Here is a 26,174-nt window from a genome sequence, read left to right as displayed (position 1 = left end):
AGTCCAGTCATCAAAGCACCTTTTAAACGCGTTTGAAGAGATTTTATTATTGAAAAATGAAAATCGCCGTATAGTAAATATGACTCGATGCAATATATACAATAGATCGTGAGAAATGGCTCACTAAAGGTATCTGGGGGAAAATGTTCAGAACTTTTTACTTCACTTAATACAAACAACAAGCGGTTATCTTCGCAACTTGAAATCTCCAACGCAAGGGAGACCTTCTCGTTTCTGCGCTTGTGCGTGCAAATCTATTCCAGCGGTGCTGCGGGATTTTAATTCCCATAACCAGCCCAAAGTCTTTGTGAGACTCATAGGTAATTTTTTCGTCGTCAGCGATTATCGCAAACAAAAGGCTCGAAAATCCTTCGCAAAGTTGGTTTCTTGAACACCCCACGTTTCACACCTATCGACGTTCGAGCCTCTGAGGCAGACAACAGAAACTTGACTGCAATAAACCAGAACCATTGTCTGCCGAGGGCGACCGCTATTAGAAAAAACTTTTTCTTAATTTCAGCGAGATTCGAACCTGCGTTTTCTCTGAATTCCGAAGGGTAGTCACGCACCAACCCATTCGGCTACGGCGTCCGCCGAACTCGATATTGATTTGGTTTCACGTTTTTCGATCTTCAGATGCAATCTAAAAGATCTTCTTCATGGACTGTACGAAACCGCTGAGTTTTTACCGTAGAGGTTGAACCTTCAGGCTGTAAGACATAAACTTTCTTCCTTGTCCATCCAGGTGTTGAAATATCGAAATACGATTCGAGTATCGTGACTGAGGTAGTGTTTCATAATTGCGCTACAACCACTGCTAGATTGAATTCATTCCTGGTTGTGTCGTCCTACTCTCCCGTTGCGACGTAAATGAGCGAGATTTTAAAGAATATTAGCCCTTCCGATGAAAAATCTGGAACTGACTTCCCGCTTCGTTTTGTAGCGGATGTAAAGGAAGACGTTTTTTTTTTTACTTTACTCTGTTGTGCGCCCCTCCTAGGCAATAGTCATCACGTCTTCCTACAAACTCCCAACGGGAAGTTAGCACCGCCCATTTAGACTCTTCCATTGACTATTTTGTATTCAGCACAATTTTTTTGTGTTGGCCGTGCAGCGTTGCTAATTGACAGCTGTCATGTGTGCGCATTGACGTTTGGTCATGGAACATTACATGGCCGCTTAATGTAAAATAAGAAAATGTAGTCAATTCGCCTGTATTGGCACATTGACCATTAAATTTGTTGAACTTTTTTTTTTTTTTTTGGATGGAAAATTGTATTGAAATAAGTCAAGAAGAATTCCAGAACTAAACGGAAAATAAGGGAATTCAATGCGTTTTTCATAAAATAGAGCCGGCACTATGCCAAAATTCAAACTTTTCATTCAAAAGACCATTACGACACCTTGCCAACGTGTTATCGATAACGAGCCATGAAAATATCAAAACTTTCCATATGAACATTGCGTTCTTTTCTTGTTTTTGTAATTCAAAAATACTGAGTACTAGCTTAACCCGCGGCCCCGCTCGCGTAGGAGTAGTTTTGAGGGATTTAGGATATGTAATATATATAATTTCATAGAAAATATTTTTTTATTAATAACCATATTATTACAATACCCGGCATCCGTTGCTATGCCTCGTTGAATAAAATCAAAACAACCAATCAGAAAAATATCAAGCAAAATTATTTTTATTAATTTTCTATCTCAAACCGTTTTTGAACTTTGCATTTGGGTCATAGTTGAACGGTTTATGCGGATTGTAAAGTCTAGAGTGTGCTATTAATAGTGGGAAATAGGAAAAACTAAGATTTTTTAGATTAAATTTAAGCAAATATTCGATTATTAGTGACAAATGAGAGTGGTGGTGCGCCCTGGGGGCTGTGGGAAGAGAGTTCCATCATAAAAACATGCCTATAACCTTCATTGGGTGAAAATATGAATGTATAAAAATTTTTACGTCATTTGGTGTTGTCGTTTCGTAGTGATGCGCGGACAACGTACAGATATTCACCTTTATAGTATAGAAGAAGATTGAAAAGTACTCCGTACTAGTCATTAAATTGAAAATTGTGCCCAGTTCATTGCACTCAGAGTCAAGTCCCGAATAGGTATTGCATTTGTGCTCAGTGCAGACTTACTGTTCTAAAGAGGCGTCAGCACTACATGAATATTAGCACGGTGAAAAGATTTAAAAGTGAGCTTTTTAACAAATCGTTTTTTGGCTCTGAGCGAATTTGACAGAGTCAGCTGATGGGCTGATGTCACTTGGAGTGCGTTATCAAAAAAACTGGGATTGTGTTGGTGATATACGAAGAAAATCAACCAATGACACTTCGTTTATATCTCAACAACGCCTTATTGGATGAGTGTGAGAATACATGTAAAATGATCGTGCAGATTTCGGCTGCCGAAACCCCAAGTGACGTAGCAGCCAAAGTTCCTCTTACAATTTTCTTTTTCCCCACAGTTAAAGAGCAAATCTTGAAATCTTCCATTATTGGAGGAGCTTGGCGGAACGCCAAGTAAAGGCGGTTTTCTTAAGCCAAAAGCTTTGGAGTCTGGGTAGGCTGAAAATAAAGTACACAATACTTTAAAATAACCGATTCTATTCCGAAAAGTTTCCGATTGTCAAAAGTACTCGATAGTTCCTATCATCAGTTATAAGGGATTGTTATTACATGGTCCGGCACTTGAAGTGTAACCATTTCAGACCGCTCGCGCAGCTGATACACGGACATCAACTGTCTGTTAGTGGGCTAAATGACCGTTCAGAGTATTGTTTACAAGCGCGTGGAAGCATTTTACCGAAAGTAAACGCGAAAAAAGAAAATCAGTAATGGATTTCAAAAGGAATAGTGTGATTGCATTATATTTGGCTGGAAAATCACAACCTGCGATTGTTCGTGAGCTCGAGCACCTTAAAGTAAGTTTTTATTTATCGCACCATTTCCTGTTACAATGATACTGGCAGCATCGCGAAACGTTATGGAGGTGGTCATCAAAAGACTGCAACGTCACGTGAAATGATTCAAAAAGTGAAGAAGCGACTTGAGCGAAATTCCCTGAAATCCCCGACGAAGTACCAATAAAATGGCAAAAGAACTGAAAATATCTGACCATAGCATCCTCCAAGGCACATTCGGGCAGCTTGCGATTTGTTTCTGGACCATTTCAAGGCCATAATCAGAGCAAAAGCTGCCAGAAACTTGTTGCAGATCTCTTAATTAGGCTACTTCGCACTGTGACCAAGGGAGATCTATTGTGCAAAGCCTACTCTATATTTTAAGGCTTTTTAAAAATTTTAGCACTTTCTGGGGTTTATCGTTCCATTATTTATATGGAGGTACGGCAATACCACCAAGGCATTTATAAAGAATGTGTTCTGAATTCTCAGTGTCCATTTCATAGAATCGGCAGGTGTCTCAGAGACACCAATCACGATATCTCAGGCTACAGTGGCTTGTAAAGTAACCAGTTAAAAGTCCTAAGTCTACTCTGCTGAGTGAAAGTAGCTTATCAGAAGTTCCTCTGTCCGGCGTTAGGAGTTGTTTCGCTTGTCGCTGATCGATAGGGTTTCACGAGTGTTCAACGAAGCTCTTCTCATCACTGAGAAGTTCGTTAATGTGGTCCTTTGTAAGTCCACAGAAAGGCTCAGTATCAATTAGAGGCATGTTTGTCCCTTTTTATTATATCATATTTAGCTAGCCGGTCCACTATTTTATTTCCCTCAGGTCGCTCGCGTCCAGAAACCCATCCTAATAATTCTGTGTTAATGGTAATGGAAATGGTTGTACGGGTTAGACTAAGGCCTTTATGCACTGCGACCTGATTGATCTATTGGGCGCCCCAATTACTTAATTTTATTTATTTAGTATACCGAGGAATCGAACCGGCTCCTTAGGAGGGAGCAATTGTAGGTCTTCCTTCTCTAGTAGGTACGAGCCCAGGATTTTGTGTCCCCTGTGGCTTAATGCCTCACAGTTGGTGATTAAGTCTATGGAACTCCTTTTCATCACAGCAGAACCTGCATAATCCTGTACTAGATAACCCTATTGTGTTAAAGTGTTTATTACAGGCAAAGTGACCTGTAAGTGCTCCACAGAGTAAGCTGAGGCCATTTTTATCTAGGGGTAGAGAAGATTCTGCTCTGTTGGCATTGAAGTTCAAAAACTTTTTGGATTAAGGCCGCTTGTGCCGTTCCAGTACTCCCTGATTTTAGTTTGGATCCATTTTTTGGTTTCTTGTTTTATATTATTTTTATTAAAGCCGAAAAATGGGGTTGGCGCAATAAATAGCCCTTCCTCCCCCTTTTTGGCATAAAAGTCTGCCTTCCCGTTCCCTTCGTGTCCCTCATGTCCTGGTACCCAAATCAGTGAAACCTGTTTGCGTGAGTAGCCAGTTTGTTGAGGGCATTGTTACACTTTATTAGGACTTTTGACTTGAATGTGAAGCTATTCAAGGCTTTGAGAACTGATTGGCTGTCTGAAAGTAGTTGAATTTTTTCTTTCTCGAACCCTCTTTTGGATATAATTTCCACTGTTTCCATTATGGCGAAGAGTCCGCATGGAAAGTTTTGGTATTTGTACTTAGTGTTAGGGATTTGTGTGCTCTAGGCTCCACGACTCCTGCTCCTACTCCTTCGAGCGTTTTGGAACCATAATGCTGTGTTAAAGTTCTCTCAGATGTTGAGAAGGTTCAGGCAGTCATATACCATTTTTAAGGTGATTATAGTTGATAGAAGGACTTTTGAAGACGTCTCACTATCTGAAAGTATGTAAATGTGGGTTCCCCTCATTTTTCTATAGAGACATTCCCTCACGCATATCTCAATGGCATATATTTCTGCCTGCAAGATTGTTGGGTAAAAACCCATTGCAATCGATTTTTTCAATTTATGCCAATTGATTCGCGCCCCTGTTCTACCAACATCTAAAACCCATCAATGTACTCGTACTATATCTGGGATCCAGGTTTGAAGGTGATAGAATTATTTTTTCCAGGTCGTACGTTATAAGAACTTGAAAGTTCCTGAAGAGAATGGGTTTGGAAGATAGTGTATAGACCCTATAAAGAGCGAAAGTATGTCGAAAGCTTTCTAAGATCTTTAAATGTCCTTTCATATCTCCACTTTTTGGATCGGAGATGCCTTTAACCTTAAAGGGCTCAAACAAGTTTCTTTCTCATTTAAAATGGGAAGCCGGTGGTAAGCTTAAATTTACTAGTTTCTATCATCTGAGGACTCGATTTTCAGAGGTATTTGCAACAAAGCCCAACACACGAACAACCCTGAATTAAAGCCAACACATTTCGGTAGAGGTTAGGAAATAAACCACCTACTTATTATCTTATTTCTAATTTTTTAAAAATTAGAAAGAAAAACCACATTTTAACAACATCTCTTCACAGCTTTTCATGCGTAACTATTAAATTGACTTTTATTGCCAAGCATTCTAATGTTTACAGCTGCAGTTTAATGCACTTTCCATGCACTTATGCATTTATTTCCCAACTTACGACACGTGAAAGTGCACTTCTGTCACTCAATCCACATGCACAACTACACTCATAACCACATACAGATGACCCAAATGATATCTGCATGTCTGCTTTCCGGTTTGTCGCTTGATTTTCTGCTGTTTTGTGTAGCGCCAACGTTGCACTTTCAAGACGTTGATGTTGCAATTCAAATCATAAGTACCCACATCACACACTTAGTATACAAAAACGTACTTACACACGTGTGTGTGTGTGTGTATGAGTGCATGCATATATTGATTGATTTGAAATCCTTGCTTTTGTGTGGTGTTATCTTCAGTTGCGCACTACTAAGGAAAGGCGAGAGGCTTAAGTGCCGAGGGAAGCGCTGATTTTGTTGTTGGTTGTGAATTTGTTACGATTAATGTATGAATTTATACTTTGTTTTTTATAGAAACTATAAACGTATATTTTACATTCATTAAATTGAATATTTACGACCTCGAGCACTCCTTCTTCTCCTTATACATGCAAGCAGCAAGCAATGAAACTTTCGCAACTTTAACCACCTTGAAACGTACACCGAGAATATCACCCACGTTGTGTCCTTTACGACCGAAACCAACAACCAAGACTTCATCGTTTTCTTCTATGTAGTTCAAGAAGCTACCGTTACGTGGGACAAATGCGGTAATTTCCTTGCCATTTTTGATGAGCTGCACCCCTACACACTTGAAATTGACAAGACACAAGAGATTTGGTGGCTTCTAAAACACTCGAGCTAAACAAGCCCATTGTATTTAGAGCTCTGAAAAGAGGGTAGATAGTCAAGGAGAAAAAAAGAAAAGTTGTAGAGAAAGCAATAGAAAAGAATAGAGACAGAGACGAAGGTAGTTAGTCCTGTGAGAATTTTTCTGATTATTTGGCAAATCTGTAGATATCCTCCCGGTTTAGAAAACGAATATTACCCTTTCTCACGGCATCGCAACCCAAAACTCATAGCCTTGCTCTAGCAAAGGCAGGACCCTCACAGAGAAAGTGCTCAGTGCTATCCGCCTCCTCCAAGAAAGACAGGCACATCGGCTCCTCAATGATTCCGATGGTGGGCATATGCTGACCCCATGGGTTGTACCCTATAATAATACCAACCATCAACGTCTTTGCTACCAAGTTTTAGTAGAAAGTTCGACAGTTTTCTGTTCGCGCTTGTCACAAAACATTTTGCAGCTTTCCAACGTTCTAGACTGGAACATCCTTCTTTAGGTAAATATCATACGTAATCGCTAATCCAATTCATGATTCGTGTAGAACTGATCCCGATTAGAGGATCCTGTGGGAGAACCGCTGATCCACGGTTGGCCAATTCATCGGCAATCTTGTTTCCTTGAACACCGGAGTGTCCTGGAACCCATATAAGTACAAGCTTATTTTGTCTTGCGACAGAATTAAGCTTCTTCTTACATTCTGTAACAATCTTTGAGTTTTGTTTCGCGTTCTCCAGGAACTTTAGTGCAGCCTGACTGTCATTGAGAACTTCAATCAGTTTCTCGCTCCATCTCCTCTCGATTATCCATTTGGCTACTTTCAGGATGGCAACAATTTCCGTTTGGAAAACAGTTTCCATTTCCCCCATAGCATAGTGATACTTATTACTATCGTTTAAGTATCATCCGGCCTCAGACCCTATTTCATTCTTGGATCCATCGGTAAATAAAATATCCGTCAAACCACCCTGAATGCAATCGGGATTGCACCATTGCTCTCGCAAATCTGACATCAAATTCCTTCCAAATGAAACTGTGGGTATCAAGTCGTCTTTAGGTGCCATAAACAGTGGATACGGCTCAGATAGCAACTTAAAGATTTCTTTGTGCATTTCTTACGGATAGCAGAATTAGGCTGCTGACCCTCAATGCTAACTTTTTCAAGTGCAATGCGCTTAGCATGAGACGCGCCTCCAAACGAATTAGCTTTCCAGTTGGTTCTTAAGTGGACTTTTTAGTAGTCTTTGTCACCTCAATGCTCATCACGACGATGGTTCACATGCTTTCTGGCTGTCCGAAGGCCTCTTGGCTTGCCCAAAGATTTATAATTGTTGCAGAAAGTTATTCAAAACAAAATTGGTTACTTAATTTTCCGCCACCTTGTACAATTTCTACTATAAAACTATAAAATTCTACTAGATAGTTTATTCTGACGAGTTGCCAAATCTTTTTCGAATATGTCTTTCCAATGCAGCGCAGGTCATTATTTAGCTCAACTTTCGGTTCTGTAGCCGTTTGTATCGATTCATACTAAGTCATATTATTGCAAAGTTTATATGTACAGCTTATCATTACTTCGTATGCGATCATCGTAGTGTCCAAAGCGCAGAGCTTCATAAATCTTCTGCAGAATATTTATCTGGAACACGCGAAAGGTCGCCTATGGCGATATTGTTATCGTCCATCATCTGCAACTTGCAATAGGACGGGCATGATAAGAGACTTATCAGGTGTGAATTTTGCACGTCGATTGAGGACTTTGCTGTCTCTTCTCAATTGCCTATTTGGTCCAAAGAAGTTTTATAGTAACATTTTTATCAGCGTTAACGCTGACTCACAAGTAGACGAAGTTTTCTGCTACTTCAAAGCGGTTTTAAGTGCTATTAATTTTGTTACTGTTGTTTTCCTTGTTTACTCCGGTAGGGATCAAAGGGCCGCGACAAGACGGCATTAGGTTGTTCCATTTGTTGTCCCATTTGATGTCGCCATCTGCTAATTCGCGCATCATCGACCTTCTCCAAATATTCTTTCACCGACCGCGTCCTCTGCTCCCTTGCGGGTTCCAGTCCAGTGCAACTCTCGTGATGCTATCTGGTAGTTTTCTTAACTTGTGACCTATTTATCGCTACTTTCTTCGTTTGATTTACCATAGGCTGGGCTCCTCATTCGTTTATCTTCGTGTTTGGCCAGAATATTCCAAGATGATCCGAGGCATTTGTTGACGAAAGATTGTACCCTCTGTGTGATGGCGTTAGAGACCAGCCATGTTTCACTTCTATACAACAATACTGACTTCATTAGCTGAATATTTTCACTCCTCCTCCGTTCTGTATGTATTCGTCCGAACGCCGTTCTTGATTTGTTTAGCTTGCAGTTGACATCTTCATCTGCTCCGCTGTCTGTCGTGATGGTGCAGCCGAGATAGCAGAAGCTTTCGACAAATTCCTCCGTGCACTCGTCAACCACTATGTATCTTGCTTTGTTGTGGTCGACTCTCACAGCCTTCGTCTTGGCTATGATGAGCTCCAGTTCGACAGTGCGTGCCAGCCTTCGCTTGCATGCCAGTGAGTTTGTGAGAGAGGAGGCAGATGCCATCGACGAAGTCCAGGTCCTGAAGATCTCGGATGAAACCATCAGTGGTATATCACGTTATTTTGTGCTTGTTCGCCTCCAAACCTATTCACTTCTCTTTAGTTTATCTATAATAGTTTTATAGTAGGCATAGCTAAAGACGCGGTGTTGAGGGCGATGATCAATAGCTAGAAACTTTACCCCATTGTTCGTGCGGGTCGTTTTATTTTTGAGCGAGAGTTGAGCGGCGAATTTCTTAGTTGTGGAGTGAAAGTCTTCGGTCGGATATAAATCCGGGTCATTGGGGTAACGTCGAGCCGACTGTCGGCGTCGCGATTTCCGTATGCTAGACACATTTTTTTTGTTTTGAGTTTTTGCGTCCAGAAGCAGCGGTTGCGGATTGAGAGCAGATGGCGATCCAAATAAATGTGATATCTTAAACACTAGAATCGTATCATTCGTGTATAGCAATATGAACGATTTGTTTGCGAGTTCTTCGATCAGTAGACAGCCTGATAGGTATTTTTGTGCTGGATCCTAATCTAGAGGCTACCATGTTTCGGATCCTGGTGAAGTCTATCAGCTTCGAGACCTTGTGGAAAGTTCCACGTGGAAAGCCTTCAAAAAGTCTCATCTACTTGAATGAATGGGAGTATTTACTGCGTGCCAAGATCTCTCCCCCATCACAAATTTCATATCGGACGTCTAATTTTCAGAAAGAAAAACATTGAATTCTCAAGGGAAATACCGCTCTAGCAGTCGAAAATAAGATCTTACCTTAGCGATTTATTTTAGGAATATGGAAAAATGCTACTATTTCTTTTCAAAGGATTTATTCAAAACATTCAAGTTTGGCAAACTCATTTTGTTGTCATTGTAATGCAAAATGGCTGTGAATCAATCTTTGAAGAGCCAGAGCCAGTATTGAAGTATATAGGGGAGTTGTTTGAATAATTTTTTTCACCAATGGGACCATTTTTCGCCAGAAAAGTGAGAAAAAAGAGAGAGTTGTTTTTTTCACACTTCCACAAGAGGTTAGCATCCGCTAATTAATTAACACTTTTAATCAGCGGAGGCTATAAAAATGTCTCTCCGGGGCGAGCGCACAAAAAATGCTAAACCAAGTTATGAAAATAGTAATCTGGGCACACTGATCGCCAACTAAACTAGGGTGACGTCACGAAAATCAGCTGATATTTTCAAATTCGCTTAGAGCAAAGTATCGGTACCACGATAGGCGCCACCTCATTATTCTCCTTCGTGTTAGATAATTTTGTTTGTTCCAAAAAGTGTAATACGAATTAGAGCGTCATTAAATTTGGAAATATTTTTTTCTCGCATTTCTGTAAGGAACTTTTTTTCCACGTAAGTGTAATAGCAGTGGTGCAGAATTGACGCTACTTAGCAAACTTCAACTGAATGAATAGGTAATTCTTCTCTTCATCTTTAAGCCCTTTTCACACACTTGTACTTATACATTCAAATATTGTTCTGCTTTCAACTCGTCCTCAAAATGCGAAATCGGCATAAGTGCCTTCAACTTGAAACTCTTCTTGCATTGCATTCCGCATTGTTCGGTGTAATTGTTGTGGCTGCACGATAATGGCGCGGAAATGATGTGGGTTTCCTTGTTCTTTTATGCTGTTTGCGATGCAAAAAGGGCTAAATTATGTAATTTCACTTGACATACATGAATCGAATCATTTACTTGGGTGCAATTAGCAACGCAGACAATGCAAATGAGCAGCAAACAATATTCGCATTTTTAATCTCACTGCTGTTGTAACTTTTCATTTTCTTTTTCGGCTTCGTTTCTGATTCATGTTTGCCATAAGGAAAATTGTGGTGTCAGTAGGCTGGTACTTGTCATTTCAATGCTTGGGCGTATTAGAAGAAATATTCAAAAAATATTCTGAATCATCAACCAACTGATTGGACCTTAACTGTTTGGTTTTAGAACTGGAAAATTTACAATCGACCAAATATTCACAATACGCCAAGTCTTGCAAATGACACATAAAAGGAGAATCGACACACACTACCTTTTTGTCGAGTTCAAAGCTGTATTCGACAGCACGAAGAGGAGTTGCCTATAAGCTGCGATGTCTGTGTATTTGGTATCCCCGTGCCGTTTGACACGAATCCGTTGGATCTTTATTCGCTGCGCTAAGTCTTTCGTTATCGTTTCTTCCTCGTGCTAACCGGCGTTAGTTGGATACACCAAGTGAAGTCCTTCTCCACCTGATCTTTCTAACACAGAGGAGGTCTTCCTCCACCTCTGCTTCCACCAGCTGGTACTTTCAGAGCCGGAGCTATTGTATCCATTCGGACGACATGAGCTAGCCAACGAAGCCGCTGGATCTTTATTCGTTGCGCTATGTTTATGTCGTCGTAAAGCTCATACAGCTCATTGTTGTATCGCCAACGATACCCGCCGTCGCCAAAGTGCAAAGGTCCAAACGTCTTCCGCAGATTCTTTCTCTCAAACCCTCGAAGGGACGCCTCATCGGATGTTGTCATCGTCCAAGCTTCTGCGCCACAAGTTAGGACGGCCAATAATTAGAGCTGTATAGCCTACTTAGTCCTTAAGGTTACCCGTAGTGGAAATGTTCTTGAGAACCTAGAAGTAAGCAGGTATTTTACCGCGATGTCTGTCTATATTCCGGTCTGCGATCAGTGCAACAGTGCACTTTTGAGTGGCTAACTTTGCGAGCTAAGTCTTTAAGATCAAAGGCCTCAGCAATAACGAATCTGTTAGTGCGTGACTACCATTTGGAGGTGTACAAGTTCGAAACTCCGTCCAATTTATAGGAAAAGTTGTTCTTATAGCGGTCACCCCTTGGCAGACAATGGCAAACCTCCGAGTGTATTTCTGATATGAAAAAGCTTTTAATAAAGAACCATCTGTCATTTGGTTGCGGCTCAAAACTGTAGGTCCCTCCATTTGTTGAGCAACATAAAGAAGCACACCATAAATATGTCGGAAGCTTCGAGTGGTTTCCATTGTTGGGTAAGATCAAAGTTGTCCAGTATGACTCTCATGCTCGCTAGAGACTAAATCATGAAATGAAAGCTTGCTGGTAAATCTACTGACGATTTCACAGTCGCTGGGCACTTCTCGAAATATCTTTTATATTTTTCACGCTTCCCCCTCTCTCTTGTAATACAATTTTATTTATTTTCATGGCGTGGAAAATGTTCAACAGTGTTTCCTAATCAAGTTGCCGTCAAAACAACTCACATCTATTTTTAGGGCAGCATTTCCACCACCATTTCTTACTCAACTTTTCTTGACACGATTTTTTTACCCATCCTTTAGGTATGTAGAAGTAAAAGTGTAAACAATTGCTCATGGCTAAACTTGGTAAATTATCTCTTCATTGTTTTTGCTTACTTGTTTTACTTCCACTAATGGAGTTATTCGGTTCATTCTTAATTACACGTTCAGACGTTAATTAACATATGAAGGAAGTTTTTGTTTCATTAATCAAGTGATGTAATAATCATAATAATAAGAAGCTGGTGCCTTGACGGGTTTGGGCCAAGTTTCGCTACTCTCGTTAAATTAAACTAATTAAACCAAATGTCAATTCCGTAAACTTGGTTATGTAAAAAGTACAATTCTATATTTTATTATACCAATAGAAATAAATAAGAGGACGGCTGAGCATAATATTTAGAGAGGCTTAAGATAGTGGCGTTAGCGTCCGAAACTACCGATTAAAGGGCATGTTTTTAATATTTTGTTGCCTAATTGACAGTCGAGTGCGATGGGAAGTGGTAGTGCAATGACGCGTCGAGAGCTGGTTACTCATCGCCAGATTTGCGGCCACCTTCAAGCGCGGACTGCAATCCCCTTGATTATTATTAGCGTAAAACTGTATTAAAACAAGAACGCAACGAAGACTTGCACCAGGCAAGTAAATAAGCTAAAAAGAGTTGACTCCTCCATAGGCACTTCGGACTCCGGCTGGCGCAGGTTACTGCAACTGACAAAGCTTCTTCCTCTTAATTGGTGCGATAACCGCTTACGTGATTTTGGCCGAGTTTAACAAAGCGCGCCAGTCATTTTTTTCACCAGCTTGTACCGCACCGAATACTTTCAGAGCCATTTGGTCGACATGACGCAGCCAAAAGCCGCTGGATCTTTATTCGTTGCATTATGTGTATGTCATCATAAAGCTCATACAGCTCATTGTTCCATCGAAACTCGCCGTCGCTAACGTGCGAAGGTTCCAAAACTCTTCCGCAGAATCTTTCTCTCAAACACTTCATGGAACGCCTCAGCGGATGTTGTCATCGTACAAGCTTCTGTGCCATATGTTAGGACGGACATGATGAGAGCCTTATAAAGTGTTAGTTTTGTTCGTCGAGAGAGGACTTTACTACTTGATTGCCTAAATAGTTGCAAGGTATCAATGTCATCGGCATACGCAGTTATCTCACAGGGGCTGTAATAGCAGGGGCGTTTACGAATCTTACCATAGTGTACGTCCGCTGGAGGTGTGGGCAGGTAGGTGAAATGTTTGAAGTGCCCGTCTGGATCTCCTCAAGTAGCATTGAAGCGCCGTTTTGATACCATTATGAAACCTCTACAGCCAGCCAGAGCTGTTGATATAATAGAGAAGATTTATGGGATTTAGATTGGCGCACTGCCCCAGGCTGTCGAAGAAAGGAGTACCCAGTGTCCTTAATTGTCTAGCTACCAAACCCAGATATTTACAGAGAAACTGCTCAACAGTCTCCTTCTCTGACAGGTCCCCACAGGTAAACCTAGCTTTTCCGCGTGTGTGCCGATCGTCCAGTGACCGGTAAACACAGCTATGTGTTTGGAAATTCAATGGCGAGGACTTCAAAAGACTTTCTGAGTCCTCCCTATATTATACTGGGGCAAAAGGGTTTTCGAAATAGCACATGAAGAAATGGAGCTCCGTCTTTTCTGCGCTTTCCTGGGAAATAATTTGTGCAGTTCCACTTTAACAACTGTCAGGGTGATGCTGATGATCGGGTAGGAGGTTTCTGAGGCTAATTCAGTTCCTGGCAAGTTCATCAGCAATTTCATTGCCCTCTATGTTCCTATGTCCTGGAACCCAGATCAGATAATTTTTACCTACACACCCAAGAGATTTGATCTCCTCACAAGAGTTTACTAGTTTCGTTCTGCACCATGGCCTCATCAGAGCCTTGATCGCGACTTGACTATGGGAGAAACTGCTAATATCTCCCTGACTCCCGTGTTTCCTAAGCATTTTGCATGCCTACAGGATCGCAAAGACGCCTGCTTGAAAAACACCAGCAGTATTCGGCAGTTTAAAGAAAATACATAAATTGCCTGGTTTAGAGTAAACCCCTGCACCGACTCCCGATTCCATCTTGGAACCGTCAGTGAAGACAGAGGCGCTGGAGGTGTGTTTCAGTTCAATTTTTTAAGCTGCTTTGCAGCTTTCAGATGTATGTATGTATGCAAGTACTTATTTTGCGGCCACTCATCCAGCTTCTTCTCTCATTTGCGTTGTGCGTATTGCTAAATATTTACATAGTTTTATGCCACTTCCGAGAGGCTCATAATATTCGAACAAAAACTGTTTTGCTGCAGTTACTGTTACGTAAATCGACCCTAGGACCCGTTGGTAAGTTACGCTCAAGCACCTTCGACGCCTGCAAGACGCATATTTTATTCCGCCCTACCTTTCACCTCAATCACATATCGCACGACGTGACATGTACTTTTACTTATATTTACCATAAGTGGGAGAACACACCCAAAGTTGCGTGCGCGACGCGTCAACTTTTAATTAGGACACTTGCCACAAAGAAAAGCACGTAACGTGCAACTGAACGACTAACCCATTTACTCACTCTGCACCTACTTGGAGGTCTCCCTCCCCCTACCAAAGTGGCGCGCCGCCGATTGTACATTTCGTTTATTAATGAGTGACCACAATTTCCAAATTCGCTAGCCGCAATCAGCCGGGTGGCGTGGTGAGTTGAGTTGGCAAGTGATTGCGTGGCAACAGCAATGAGCTGGTTGAGCGCGGCGTAAACTCTGTGGAAGTGGTTTTGTGGCACTGCTGGTAAAACGGCGTACAATTTCATTGCGAGAATGAGTGCTTGTGGCTGCTTGCGCTGGCTAAAAGCTAGTTGCATTTATTTCCCCTTTCTACGGTTGCTAAAATGTGTATGCAGCTTATTGTCTGCCTCTACGGACTTATCATGGTGCTGCTGTCTCAAAGTCATCACAGTATCCCTGACACTACTCTTTAACCAGTCCCATGTATATTAAGTTGGCGCTGTTGTCGCAACACTGTCAGCAAATGTAAAAGTGACAAACCGTGGCCCGACAACCAATCAACTCGCCCGTTGATGCCGGCTGCCAGTTCCATGTTGTGATCGCATTGCTTTTGTATTTATTTTGTATGCTGCCCACTCGTGTGTACTCGTAGGTGGGCACATACAGTGAAGTACTTAAGTTTACGTGCAAGGGAACTTTTTCCGTTTTGGAGAGCTAAACATTTAACGGTTGCAACGTTAAAGTTTTGCTTTAGTTTTACTCTGCAGTAGCATATTAAAAAAACTTGCCATACAAATTAACAGTTGCAGCAAAAAGTCGCCTGGTTTGGTATCTGGTGTTTGTCTGGTCTGGTGTCAAAGAAGTTGTTAAGTCTGTTTTTAGGAACCGCTTTGTTATCTAAAGTAACGCCCTTTATATGGCTTGACAGCGGAGCGCATAAGATGGTAATCGGTCGATGCAAGGTCCGGAGAATACGGCAGATTCTGTAGGACATCCCATTCGAGCTCTTAGAGTGCGGCTATGACGACTTGTGCGATATTGGGCGTTGTCGTGAAGGAGTGTGGTTTGACCATGTCGATCAGATCTTTTCAGTCGAATAGCCTCATTCACGCGGTGTAGCTGGGTAATATAGAGCTCCTTGTTGACCGTGGCAATCTTTTCAAGCATTCCCAGTGCAACATGCCCTCTTAGTCCCACAAAAACATATAATATATTGATTTTCTTTTGATGAAGATCCGGCTTGACTCGGCTTTGGCTTATCTTTTGGAACCACACAGTCCTTTCTTTGATTCATATTGATGAATACGCACCATTTCTCATCTCCCGTGACGATTCGGTACAAAAAGCATTGTTTGTGACCGCGTTTTGCTCGATGGCGGGCGAGTTGCTGAGAAACAATTTGAAGGCGACTTTTTTTGTTTTTTTCATTGAGCTCGTGAGGCTCCCGGCTCCTAATTTATCGGTAAATCCCATTGAATGAAGGTGATTGAGAATCGAAGGTATTCCACTGTTATTATTATTTTACAAACCATTTCCGTGCTGTAGGTGCCTATGACACCTGACAGCTTTTTGGCCTCGATGAAAAGTAAAGAAGAGCAGGCGTCGAAAATGTTGATTTTTGCCTATTGGGTATGCCATTTCTAATAATACATTAATACATCATGCTTCGACTTGACTTTAGCAAAATTAAAAAAAAAACCATTAATAATTGTAAAAGTTATCGCTGTTTGTGTGGATCTCGTTTCTCCAGAAGTCCGTTGCGGTGATCATCACAACTCCTTAGAGATTCATCTAAAATCAATCGGACAAGAGAAATTAGTTTTATTAATAGATACTCTTGTACCTCATTGAAGCTTTTTTTTAAATTAACAATATGGCGACCTAAGGAAACATTTTTCAGATTTCAGAAAAAAAACGACAATTAATTGCTTAAAAAAAATTTTTGAAAAAAAAAATCGTTCGATCAGGCACGAGTTTTTTATGTTTTTCAAAAACGGTATTCATTTTATTGAAACCTGCCAACCGGTTTTTAGGTTGATCGCTGTAAGCAGTTCAAAAAACATAGTTTTGAGAAAAACGCCTTCAAAGTTTTGCTATCGATTCCGGAGCGCCCGAGCGCCCTTTGTTAATTGTTGAATAACTCGAAAAATATTTGTCGAATTCACCTCAAATTTTCACACAATATTTTTAAGATACTTTAACACGTTGGCTGCCAAGAATTTTGATCGTTCAGTAGCAGTGTCATTTAACAATTTTGGTCACCTGAGGCCAACAACTTATTTATGTTCTTTTTTGTTTCTTAGTGCCTAAAAATAAGTTTTGACTACTCGCGACGTTATTTTGGTCGCTAATTTTGCAGTTATAATGGTTTTTTTGTGTCGCACATTTTCGTGCGACATGGGCTGGGAGATCATAAAACATGTCGTGGGGCCACGTCGCACGAAAATGTGCGACAGTAATTTTTTGTAGTTTTTGAGTTGTATTTGATATTTTTGGTTTATTTTACTTAGTTTTCCACCAGGAAGCGAAGGCAACGAGCTTTTGAAAAACCTCTTGCTGTTATTGATTACCACAAAGCCAAATTAGGTGTTGATATATCCGATCAAATGACCGCCTACGCCACCGCTCTCAGAAGAGGTGTTAAGTGGTACCGCAAAGTGCCTTTTGAACTGTTACTAGGAATGTCTGTCGTAAATGCCTTTATAATATATAAAAAGGCTACAAACAAACAATAAACCGCAACTATGTGTAGAATGTTTTCCTAAATATTCCCACCAGAAAAATTAATTTTTGCACTGATCTCCATTAAAAAATTGAATTTTTAATTTTAAGTTTATTGTTTTTCTACTGATTTCCATTTGAATTTACATATGTACATATATATTTTTATATTTGTTTTGTTCATGAATGAATTAATTTTTAAAAGAATTAATAAAAAGACAAATTTTAATTTACAACTTTTTTATTATCCAAAAAAATAACATTAAAAATACACAACGGCCATGGGAAATACACCAAAATGTTCACCACAGGCCAGAGAATCCAAATTCTATGTAAAATTCTATATTAAAATGTACAAAAATGTGCGACGTGGCCTCAGGGTAACATTTAGGTGTCGCATGAAAACGTGCGACGTGGCAGCCAACGTGTTAAGAAAATGCAAAAAAAATCAATTTTTTTTTCGAAAATTCTGACTACCCATAACACCTTAAAAAATAAAAACTATAAAATGTACCGAATTTTCTCTTTGTTGACTTCCTTTGTTAACACCCTGTAACGTACAACTGAATGAAACAAACAAAAAATAACAAAATAATTTTTTTTAATGCGAAATTTCACTTTGACAACGAGCATAAACTCCAAATTCTTCGATTGATACTTTGCGAGATATCGATCACTACAGCCATCTACCGAGAAAATAATGAATCTCTTTCCCCCTTGTTTAGAAATAGCTGGCTATGTAGACTTTGGTGATGTACAATAAATAGTTTATATTTATAATAGTGTGTGACTATTTTGTATGTATATTAGCTTTTAAAATATTTTTTGTTTTTTTAATAAATAATAATAAATTGTTTTTTATTTTATGCATTTATTAATTTAATTAAATTTACTGCGTCACAATTTCTTATATGTGCCCTAAAAATATACGAAACCTTATAATTTAATATTATATGCATGTTGACTTTTTTCCTCCACTGTAGTTCATTATTGACGAAAAACATTTGATGGTAATCTCTTTTGTGTGCGCTCAAATGTAAGTCTTTTCGTTGATATTTCTATAGAACATACACACACACGTACGAACGTTTAATATTCATGATTAATAGACATATACACGAATGCATTCGTATATTTGTTTATTTTTGGTTTTCTTTTTCTCTTACACTTATTTACCGCATACTTTAGATTGTTTTTTTTTTTTTGTAATTGCATTTTCCATGCTCGAGTTTGACATTGTGTAATAGCACACAGTAAGTCATATCTCTCGGCTGCTCGTACGTGGTCAGCTGTTCATTGCCAGTATCCGTCCGGCTGGCATAACAACATACAAATATGCATACATACATACATCCCTCCATACTCGTACATGTTTTACGAAAGTCAATGCTTTCGCTTTCTTTTGCCGCGCAACTTGAGTATAAATGTGTTTATTTACTCTTTGCTCATTTAATTCAGACTCTATGATTTTATTTTTGTTTTTATTTTTAGCTTTTGTTTTTTTTTATGTAGGCCACTCCAATTATTTACTTTTGCTTGCCCATATTGGTTTGCTGTCGCGCCCGTTTGTTCAGTCCAATGTCGCATAAAAATTTTTTGACTAGTAATACCACTACACCTGCGGGCTTGGCGATTTACATATCAAAATGTATAAAAATAGGAAAATAATGAATTCAGTTATTAATTTTGACTTGGCGACAGCTGTCTCGCTTTCCGTTTTTCTTTTTTTTTTCTAGTCAAGGTAAAATTTTTCTAATCAGTGGCCGCCCTTCAAGTGTGGTATTAAGAACCTTATCGATGAATGATTTATACCTTCTTGGCAGTAAAAATCTCTGCTTTCCTCTGCCCCCCAATAACTATTACTGCTTCAAGTGCCTTTAAGATAATGCTCGGCGCGCAGGGAGAGCCCTAAGCATTAGATCCTTAGATTTACTGAAGTATAGTTGTTGTAATGATTATGCAGCTCGTGGGCAATAGCCACTGCCGCACATATAGCGTTCTATACACTTTCAAAAGAACACTCCCTAGGCCGGCTAATCTAACCCCGGGCCGGCTAATCTAACGGGTACCCGTACACATTTACAGCCACTAGAAGTGTAACCAATTAAAAAGTCCATAAATTTAGTTTTACAATTCAAAGTAAAAAATGTGTGAAAATAATACAAAATTAAGAATCCATGTGGTTTTGCTCGATATGACTACCTTTTGCCTTGACTATGGCCTTGAGACGGTCCCGAAACGAATCGCAAATATTTGGCACACTCGTGGACAATGGCTTTTTTCAGCGCCTCGAGACTGGTGAATCTTTTAGTTCGGTCTTTCCTCTCCAAAATAACCCAAAGAGAATAATCCATCAGATTCGCGTATGGTGAATTTGAGAGCCATGTGTGGACGTAATGAATTTCGGAACGATGTTTTTAGCCACTCTTGGTTCACTTGAGCCTTGTGAGGCGGTGCCGAGACCTGTTGAAACGTCCATGGTCTGCCACCAAAATGTTTGTCTGCCTACGGCTTCAAAGCAACCTCCAGAATACTATTTCGCATTTAACTTGACGCCTTCGTGGTGGATTTCGCTCAAGTCGCTTCTTCACTTTTTGAACCATTTCACGTAACGTTGCAGTCTTTTGGTGACCACCTCCATGACGTTTCGCGATGATATCAGTATCATTGTAACGGGGACATGGTGCGACAAATAAAAGCTTTGAAAAATCACAGTGGTGCTCCGCCTTAATATTTTAGTGAGAAATTATTATTATTTTTTTTTTTTTGTAACAATGAGCTTCAACGAGTTGCTTCACAAGTAAAGGAAAGGCAAAGATTTCACTACAAAACTAATTTTATTGTGAACAAAAAATGTCAGCTGAAAACCGGCACGTCGCACTTGAGTTTAACCGACCAAATTTGCCGACGGAAGTGAATCAGCTTAGCACCATCCGTCAACCCGCTCTTCGGCTGCAATTCTGTTCCAGGTCCAATGTTCCCGTCGTCCAAGGACTTAACGAGTCACGTATAAATACAAAATAAATATCTTTTCTCATTTTTCTGCTTTAATTACATCTGTGGTTATTACTAGCCATAACTTTCAAATTTCGGTCAAATGTTTGCACGCCCATCTATAGCCACCACTTTTCGCCATATGTAAATATGAACATATATCTGGTGGCACATAGATTTGGCGCCTGGAAAACGCATCGTCTTTTGTAGTGTGGACATAATGACAAGCATAATTTGTTTTTAGATCTAATTGAATTTTCTTTTCTTATTTCTTACAAAAACATTCCGTTCAAGTAATTTCATTCTTCGTTGCATTTGAAAGCGCTGCGTTGTTTGTCTTGCTAATTTGTTTTTGCATTACCATTTCATGCATATTCTGCATAATTTCTATATTTACATAATTTACATTCGCAGCGAAAGTCCATTAATCATAGTCATGAATAGCCTCGTTTTTGTAAAATTGCATTCTATAATGCGAAGTGACGTGGTCGCCGAATATTTGCACTCGTAATTAAGGCATTTGCTGATTCATGCATCCATACATACATACATACATACATACATACATGCATCTGTATGTTACGAACAGGTGTAAAACGCAATGAATGAATGAACAAACGACACTGACGCCGCTTTTTGAAACATAAGCAATAATTGAGCTTTCTGGTGAAAATATTCAACTATGCTGCGGTATTTTCCTCCAGACTTTGGCATATGTACATACACTACCGGTCAAAAGTTTGGGTTCACTTGAAATATTGTAAAAAATGTTCAAATAATCATGATTTTCTTCGTCAAATATTTTTTAATATTGTTATTTTACAGAAAGTAATTGTGTTTAATACAAAATATGTTAACTTTTAAAGAAACCCGCAAGTATTTGTTCATATTTTCGATTCCTCGAAATATCCGCCTTTTGCTCGTATTACAGCATCGCATATTCTGCGCATCCTATCAATTAATTTACGCAAAGATTCTGCTATTATTTGATTCCAGCAATTTTGAAGAAATGTCCAAAGTTGTTTTGTATTAGTAGGTTGCAATTTTCTTACTTCTCTGTCCCACAGCAACTCGATCGGGTTACAATCCGGCGACTGAGGAGACCATTCCATATATTTGAGTTGTTTTTGATTTTCTTTGGCTGCAATATAATCCTGGCAAAATTTTGAAGTGTGCTTAGGATCGTTATCCTGCTGGAAAACGAATGCGCTGCCCACAAGTCTTTTCCCACACGGAAAAGCGTGCCGTTGAAGTATGTTGTGGTAGACTTTTTTGTCCATGATACCCTCAATTTGCACAATGTCTCCAACTTTGTCTCCAGCAAAACATCCCCAGACTAACACTAACCCTCCACCATGCTTAACTGTGGGAGCAACACATTGGTTCATCATGCGTTCACCGACAAAACGACGAACACATTGGCGGCGTCGTTTGTTGAAAATTTCAAATTAGGACTCGTCCGTGAACAAGACTTTAGACTATTGTTCAGTTGTCCACTCTTCATGTTTTTAGCCCAATTAAGTCTCTTTACTTTATTTTGCTTTCGAAGTAAAGGTTTTTTGGCGGCGACGCACCCTTTTAGGCCGTAGTTTCTTAGTCGTCGATGTACCGCCGAAACAGATACTGGAGCCTCGCGCGAGGAATTGAGTTGTTCGCGAATTTCAGGGGCTGTTAGAAAACGATTTGTTTTTTGCTTACAACACATACGAACTTATCCTCTCCTTTTGACGTATTTTTAAGCCCCCCAGAGCGATGACGACTCTGATTGCACCCAGTATCGCCCTTTCTTTATAACGTTCTTCTGACAGCATTTTGAGAGACATAACATTTCGAAGCAAATTTTCGCGTTGAATAGCCTTTTCCATGTAGTGCTACAATGACTTCTCGTGTTTCGACTTGAATGTAGGTTTTTGTAAAACAGTTATTTTTTGGAATACAAAAAATTGTTTTACTTACCTTTTTGATAACAAAGATGACACCAACAATTAGAAATATAACTCTTGAAGCGAGTTTTGCAGCAGTAAGATGTTACGCGTAATAGGCACTAGACGCATTGACAGATTGCAGCAAGTCATAACACGTTCATGCTTGATCTACGCGTCTCCCACAGTCACTTTGTAAACAATAACAATCTCCCAAACTCAAACTAGTAGCAGAACGCACGTTTAAAAAAAAAAAAACACTAATAAGCCGACTGGATTGTGTAAAATTCCAAAATAATGTAAGTGAACCCAAACTTTTGACCGGTAGTGTATGTATGTATGTATATGCACGCACTCATATTTACTGAGTCACCTTTTGTTTATGATTTAAGTGAATTTCGTAAACTGAACAAAAAGAAACGAAAAACTAATAAAATAACAAAGTCTTCTTTTCTGTGTGATAAATTCTCATAAATGATTAAAGTAAGTGAGATTTATCGGCACGCATTTATTGCTTATCGTTACTTTGTTGTTAAAATTATTGTCGCTTCAAGGTAAAATTTTCCTTAATGCGCGCATTAGATTCATCTATTTGAGAACGTTTATCAGTTGCTGGTTGAGTCAGATGACAAATCGTCTGCTTCACCTTGACTTGACGTCAAGCCGCCTGCAGAACCACTTTCAAGGCAAATGAAACTGCAACTCTTCAAGTTGTGTATTTTTGCTTGAGCCGTTGGCTGTTGCTAGGAGTCGGTTCGATGTGCGTAGACACAGTAAGGATAGATATCAAAAAGCTTCTACAATGAAGAAGGTATGCATAAAATATTGTGAGGAGGAATCACCTTGCCGATTCGCTTGATGGTTTCTGAGAAACGAGGATCAATTTTAACTTGGCGTTGCGAGGTACCCTTTTATGTGTCCTACGCGTACGCCTTTGAATTTTATCATTTCTAGCCACAGCAATTACGAAAGGCTGCATTCAATTTGAGAAACAATAAAAGTTTCAGCGTGCTGTCTTCTAGAAAACAACACCAAATTGAAAGCAAAATTGAAATTCACTTGAAAGAAACAATTCAAAGCCAGTTGCCTAATCAAGTAGTAAAATAAGAGTGTGTTAGTGCAAAAGTGTGCGTGTATTGAAATTGTAAAGGAAAAATCAAGGCGAATTGAGTACTGAAGGTGACGCCATTAAAAACAGTTACTTTACGCTGACGTCAGATCGCTTCGCAATACAAAACAAACCAACAAAAGAAATAAAATAAATATTAAAAATAGCATTGTGAAAATTCAGTGAATGGTTTGGTAATATTGCGATTTGGTAGATTTAAACTAAACAAACTAATGCAAACGAAGTTAAGAGGGAACACCACTGTGATTTTTCAAAAAAAAACGTTTTTTTTTCATTATCTTAAAGTAGATAATATATTCAAAAATATGTAAAAAATGTTAACTTAAAATCTTGAAAATTGACAAAGTTATACCCAATACAATAAGTGCAGGTAGTGAGTTACAACGGCCAATGAAAATTTTTAACGCGTTTTTCTCAAAACGACTTTTCTGAACACGGTGGCCTCGACTTCTCGAAGACTTATGAACCGATTTAAATTTTTTTTTTGTAATTTTTGTACATGTATTGGCTACAGTCGTACATAGCCCTTTTTAAAAAATTCCAAAAATTAATATTTTTTCAAGCCTTTCGAAAACAAAAAAAAGGGTAAAAACACAAACTCATGTTTCAAACGTGCACCATTTTCTCAAAAATCAAAATAAAAAAAAAAACCGCCACGTACCTCGATATCCATTGATGTATAGATTAAGAATTTTTGGGGTTTTTGCTTTGAGATGATTTTTTACGCTGTATCGTGACCACTAGGGTGCATGAGTTTTTTATGACGTCATTGCATTAATATTAATAACAAATGTAATTTATAATATTTTTTTAATAAAACGTGCACCATTTTCTCAAAAATCAAAATAAAAAAAACCGCCACGTACCTCGATAGCCATTGATGTATAGATTAAGAATTTTTTGGGTTTTTTGCTTTCAGATGATTTTTCACCGCTGTATCGTGGCCACCAGGGTGCATCAGTTTTTATGACGTCATTGCATTAATATTAATAGCAATTGTAATTTTTAATATTTTTTAAGAAAAATTTGTGTCAGTATAGTTGAATATATGTTAAATAAATTATAATTTGTCCGATCCTCAAATAATCCTCCCTACTTATAAAAAAAAATTCATGAAAATCACTCAATTTTCACGCGTTCACAGTGGTGTCGTCAAAACAAAAATTAATATAAAGCCTCCAAATCCAGTTTCTTGCTTTTTTATGCGGAAGACGCAATGGCAACCGTGTGCTTGGTTGTTTCCATTGCTTTCGCCTACCATTCGTCTTCACAAAGAAGTAATTCTCCTTCCTTCCTTTTGTTTGTTTATTGAGGGACTCTTACGACACGGCGAATTCGGAAGGCGCAATCTCTTTCTCTATCATTCCTGATGAAAAATCAAGGCACTAGACCAAAAACAACATTTTATATTGTATATTTATTCAATTAATAGTCTAAAAAATACAGTATTTCCTACAGACTATGAAAACAGATTAATGCTAAATAAATTAATCAAAGTAAAATTAAACTTATAATTAACTAGTTTCAGTTGTAATGAGTGAAAGAAAAAGATAACATTTCTTATAATTTACAGAGTAGGATTATTAGTTAGTACTAAGAATTTAGTTCAACAATTCATTTAGTACCAATTTGTGGAAGAAAAATCCAGGCCAGCATGATTTGAAAGCGAATTAAAATCTCCCAGAGTTCTAGAAATCGGAGCATTGGAAGCATAATTAGTTCTTACCATCCCTAACCAGAAAAAACATGATTCCGTAAACTTTGCTGAGGAATATTGAAATTGACTTTCTCGAGTAGCAATGGGGAGTCAACAACCCCATTTATTAAATCGAAAAGGAAAGTAATGGGGAGAATAGTCCTTTTAATATCTAGTGATTCTAGATTTATGAGCAAGCACCGACTTTTATAGGATGGAATTGGATCAGTGAAGCATAACGCACAAAAGCTTTCTGGACACGTTCGAGCCTATTAATCAAACAAGCATAATATAATTTTGTAAGTTTGTTTGTCATGGAGAAGTACAAAACAAAGTATGAATTCACCTTGTTTCATTCTGTGCTGACAGCCACATGGATATGGCGAAAGAAAAAAGAAACAAAAAAACAAATCAGTTGATTTACCGATACCACCTTTGACAGATTCGCCTTTTTTTTTTAGTCAGCAGGTGTAAATCAAAATGTCAGAAGCATCATCAAAGGTGCCGCCGTCACACCAATGGTATGTGGGACATGCGCCCACTAACATTATAACATTCCTCCTCCTCGTCTGATTTCCACCCTGGCTTCGCGTTAACATATCTTCAAGGTGGAGCCGCGTTTATGCCAATAAACACAACAGGTTCCTGCGTCCTAGTTCCGCTGCTGTGGGCGTATGGAGACTTCACGTCATCGATAGTATTCACTCCTCCCACTGCCATTTCAGGCCACTGTGGAGGAAGTGAAACATCGGAGAATGTGCCATAGTCCGATACCCACAAACTATTGTCTTGTCTTCAGTTTGGTACTGTTGTGAGTGTTTGACTCAAGCGTCTGTACCTGTCACCGGTTTGTCTAAAACAGTTGATCTCCACTGTCCACCTGCTAGCAAAGGTACAAAAAATTTGCTGATAAACGAATAGACTACATTACAAAAACTATATTACTTATAAGGTTTTTTTCTTCCTTTTTCCTCAAAACTGCCGAATTATGACTTAGCTGGATTAAGTACATTCCTTAAGAAATAATCTGGCTGGCCTTGCTACCAAATTAATTAAATATTTTTATAGTATTGAATACTTAATCTATCTTTCTCCTGCTACTGCTGCT

The 26,174-nt window shown here is 39.1% G+C and overlaps 2 protein-coding genes across 2 annotated transcripts in view; one reads left to right on the top strand and one right to left on the bottom strand.

Annotated features, from left to right (window-relative positions):
* LOC128868404 (lysophospholipid acyltransferase 6) overlaps nucleotides 1–26,174 on the top strand; it is a 92,485-nt gene that overhangs the window by 25,608 nt on the left and 40,703 nt on the right. The gene's annotated exons all lie outside the window — the stretch shown is intronic.
* LOC128867926 (40S ribosomal protein S23-like) lies at nucleotides 5,973–7,560 on the bottom strand (the record flags this gene model as incomplete). The annotated part of the gene is given in 2 exon segments (XM_054109552.1): nucleotides 5,973–6,213; nucleotides 7,361–7,560. Coding segments are annotated over 2 exon segments (441 nt in total), but the record flags the coding sequence as incomplete, so codon positions are not given.

Source organism: Anastrepha ludens, chromosome 6 (genome assembly GCF_028408465.1).
Source record: "Anastrepha ludens isolate Willacy chromosome 6, idAnaLude1.1, whole genome shotgun sequence".
Taxonomy (NCBI): domain Eukaryota; kingdom Metazoa; phylum Arthropoda; class Insecta; order Diptera; family Tephritidae; genus Anastrepha; species Anastrepha ludens.
Note: the sequence above shows the minus strand (reverse complement) of the source record. Positions and strands in the feature narration are given on the sequence as shown.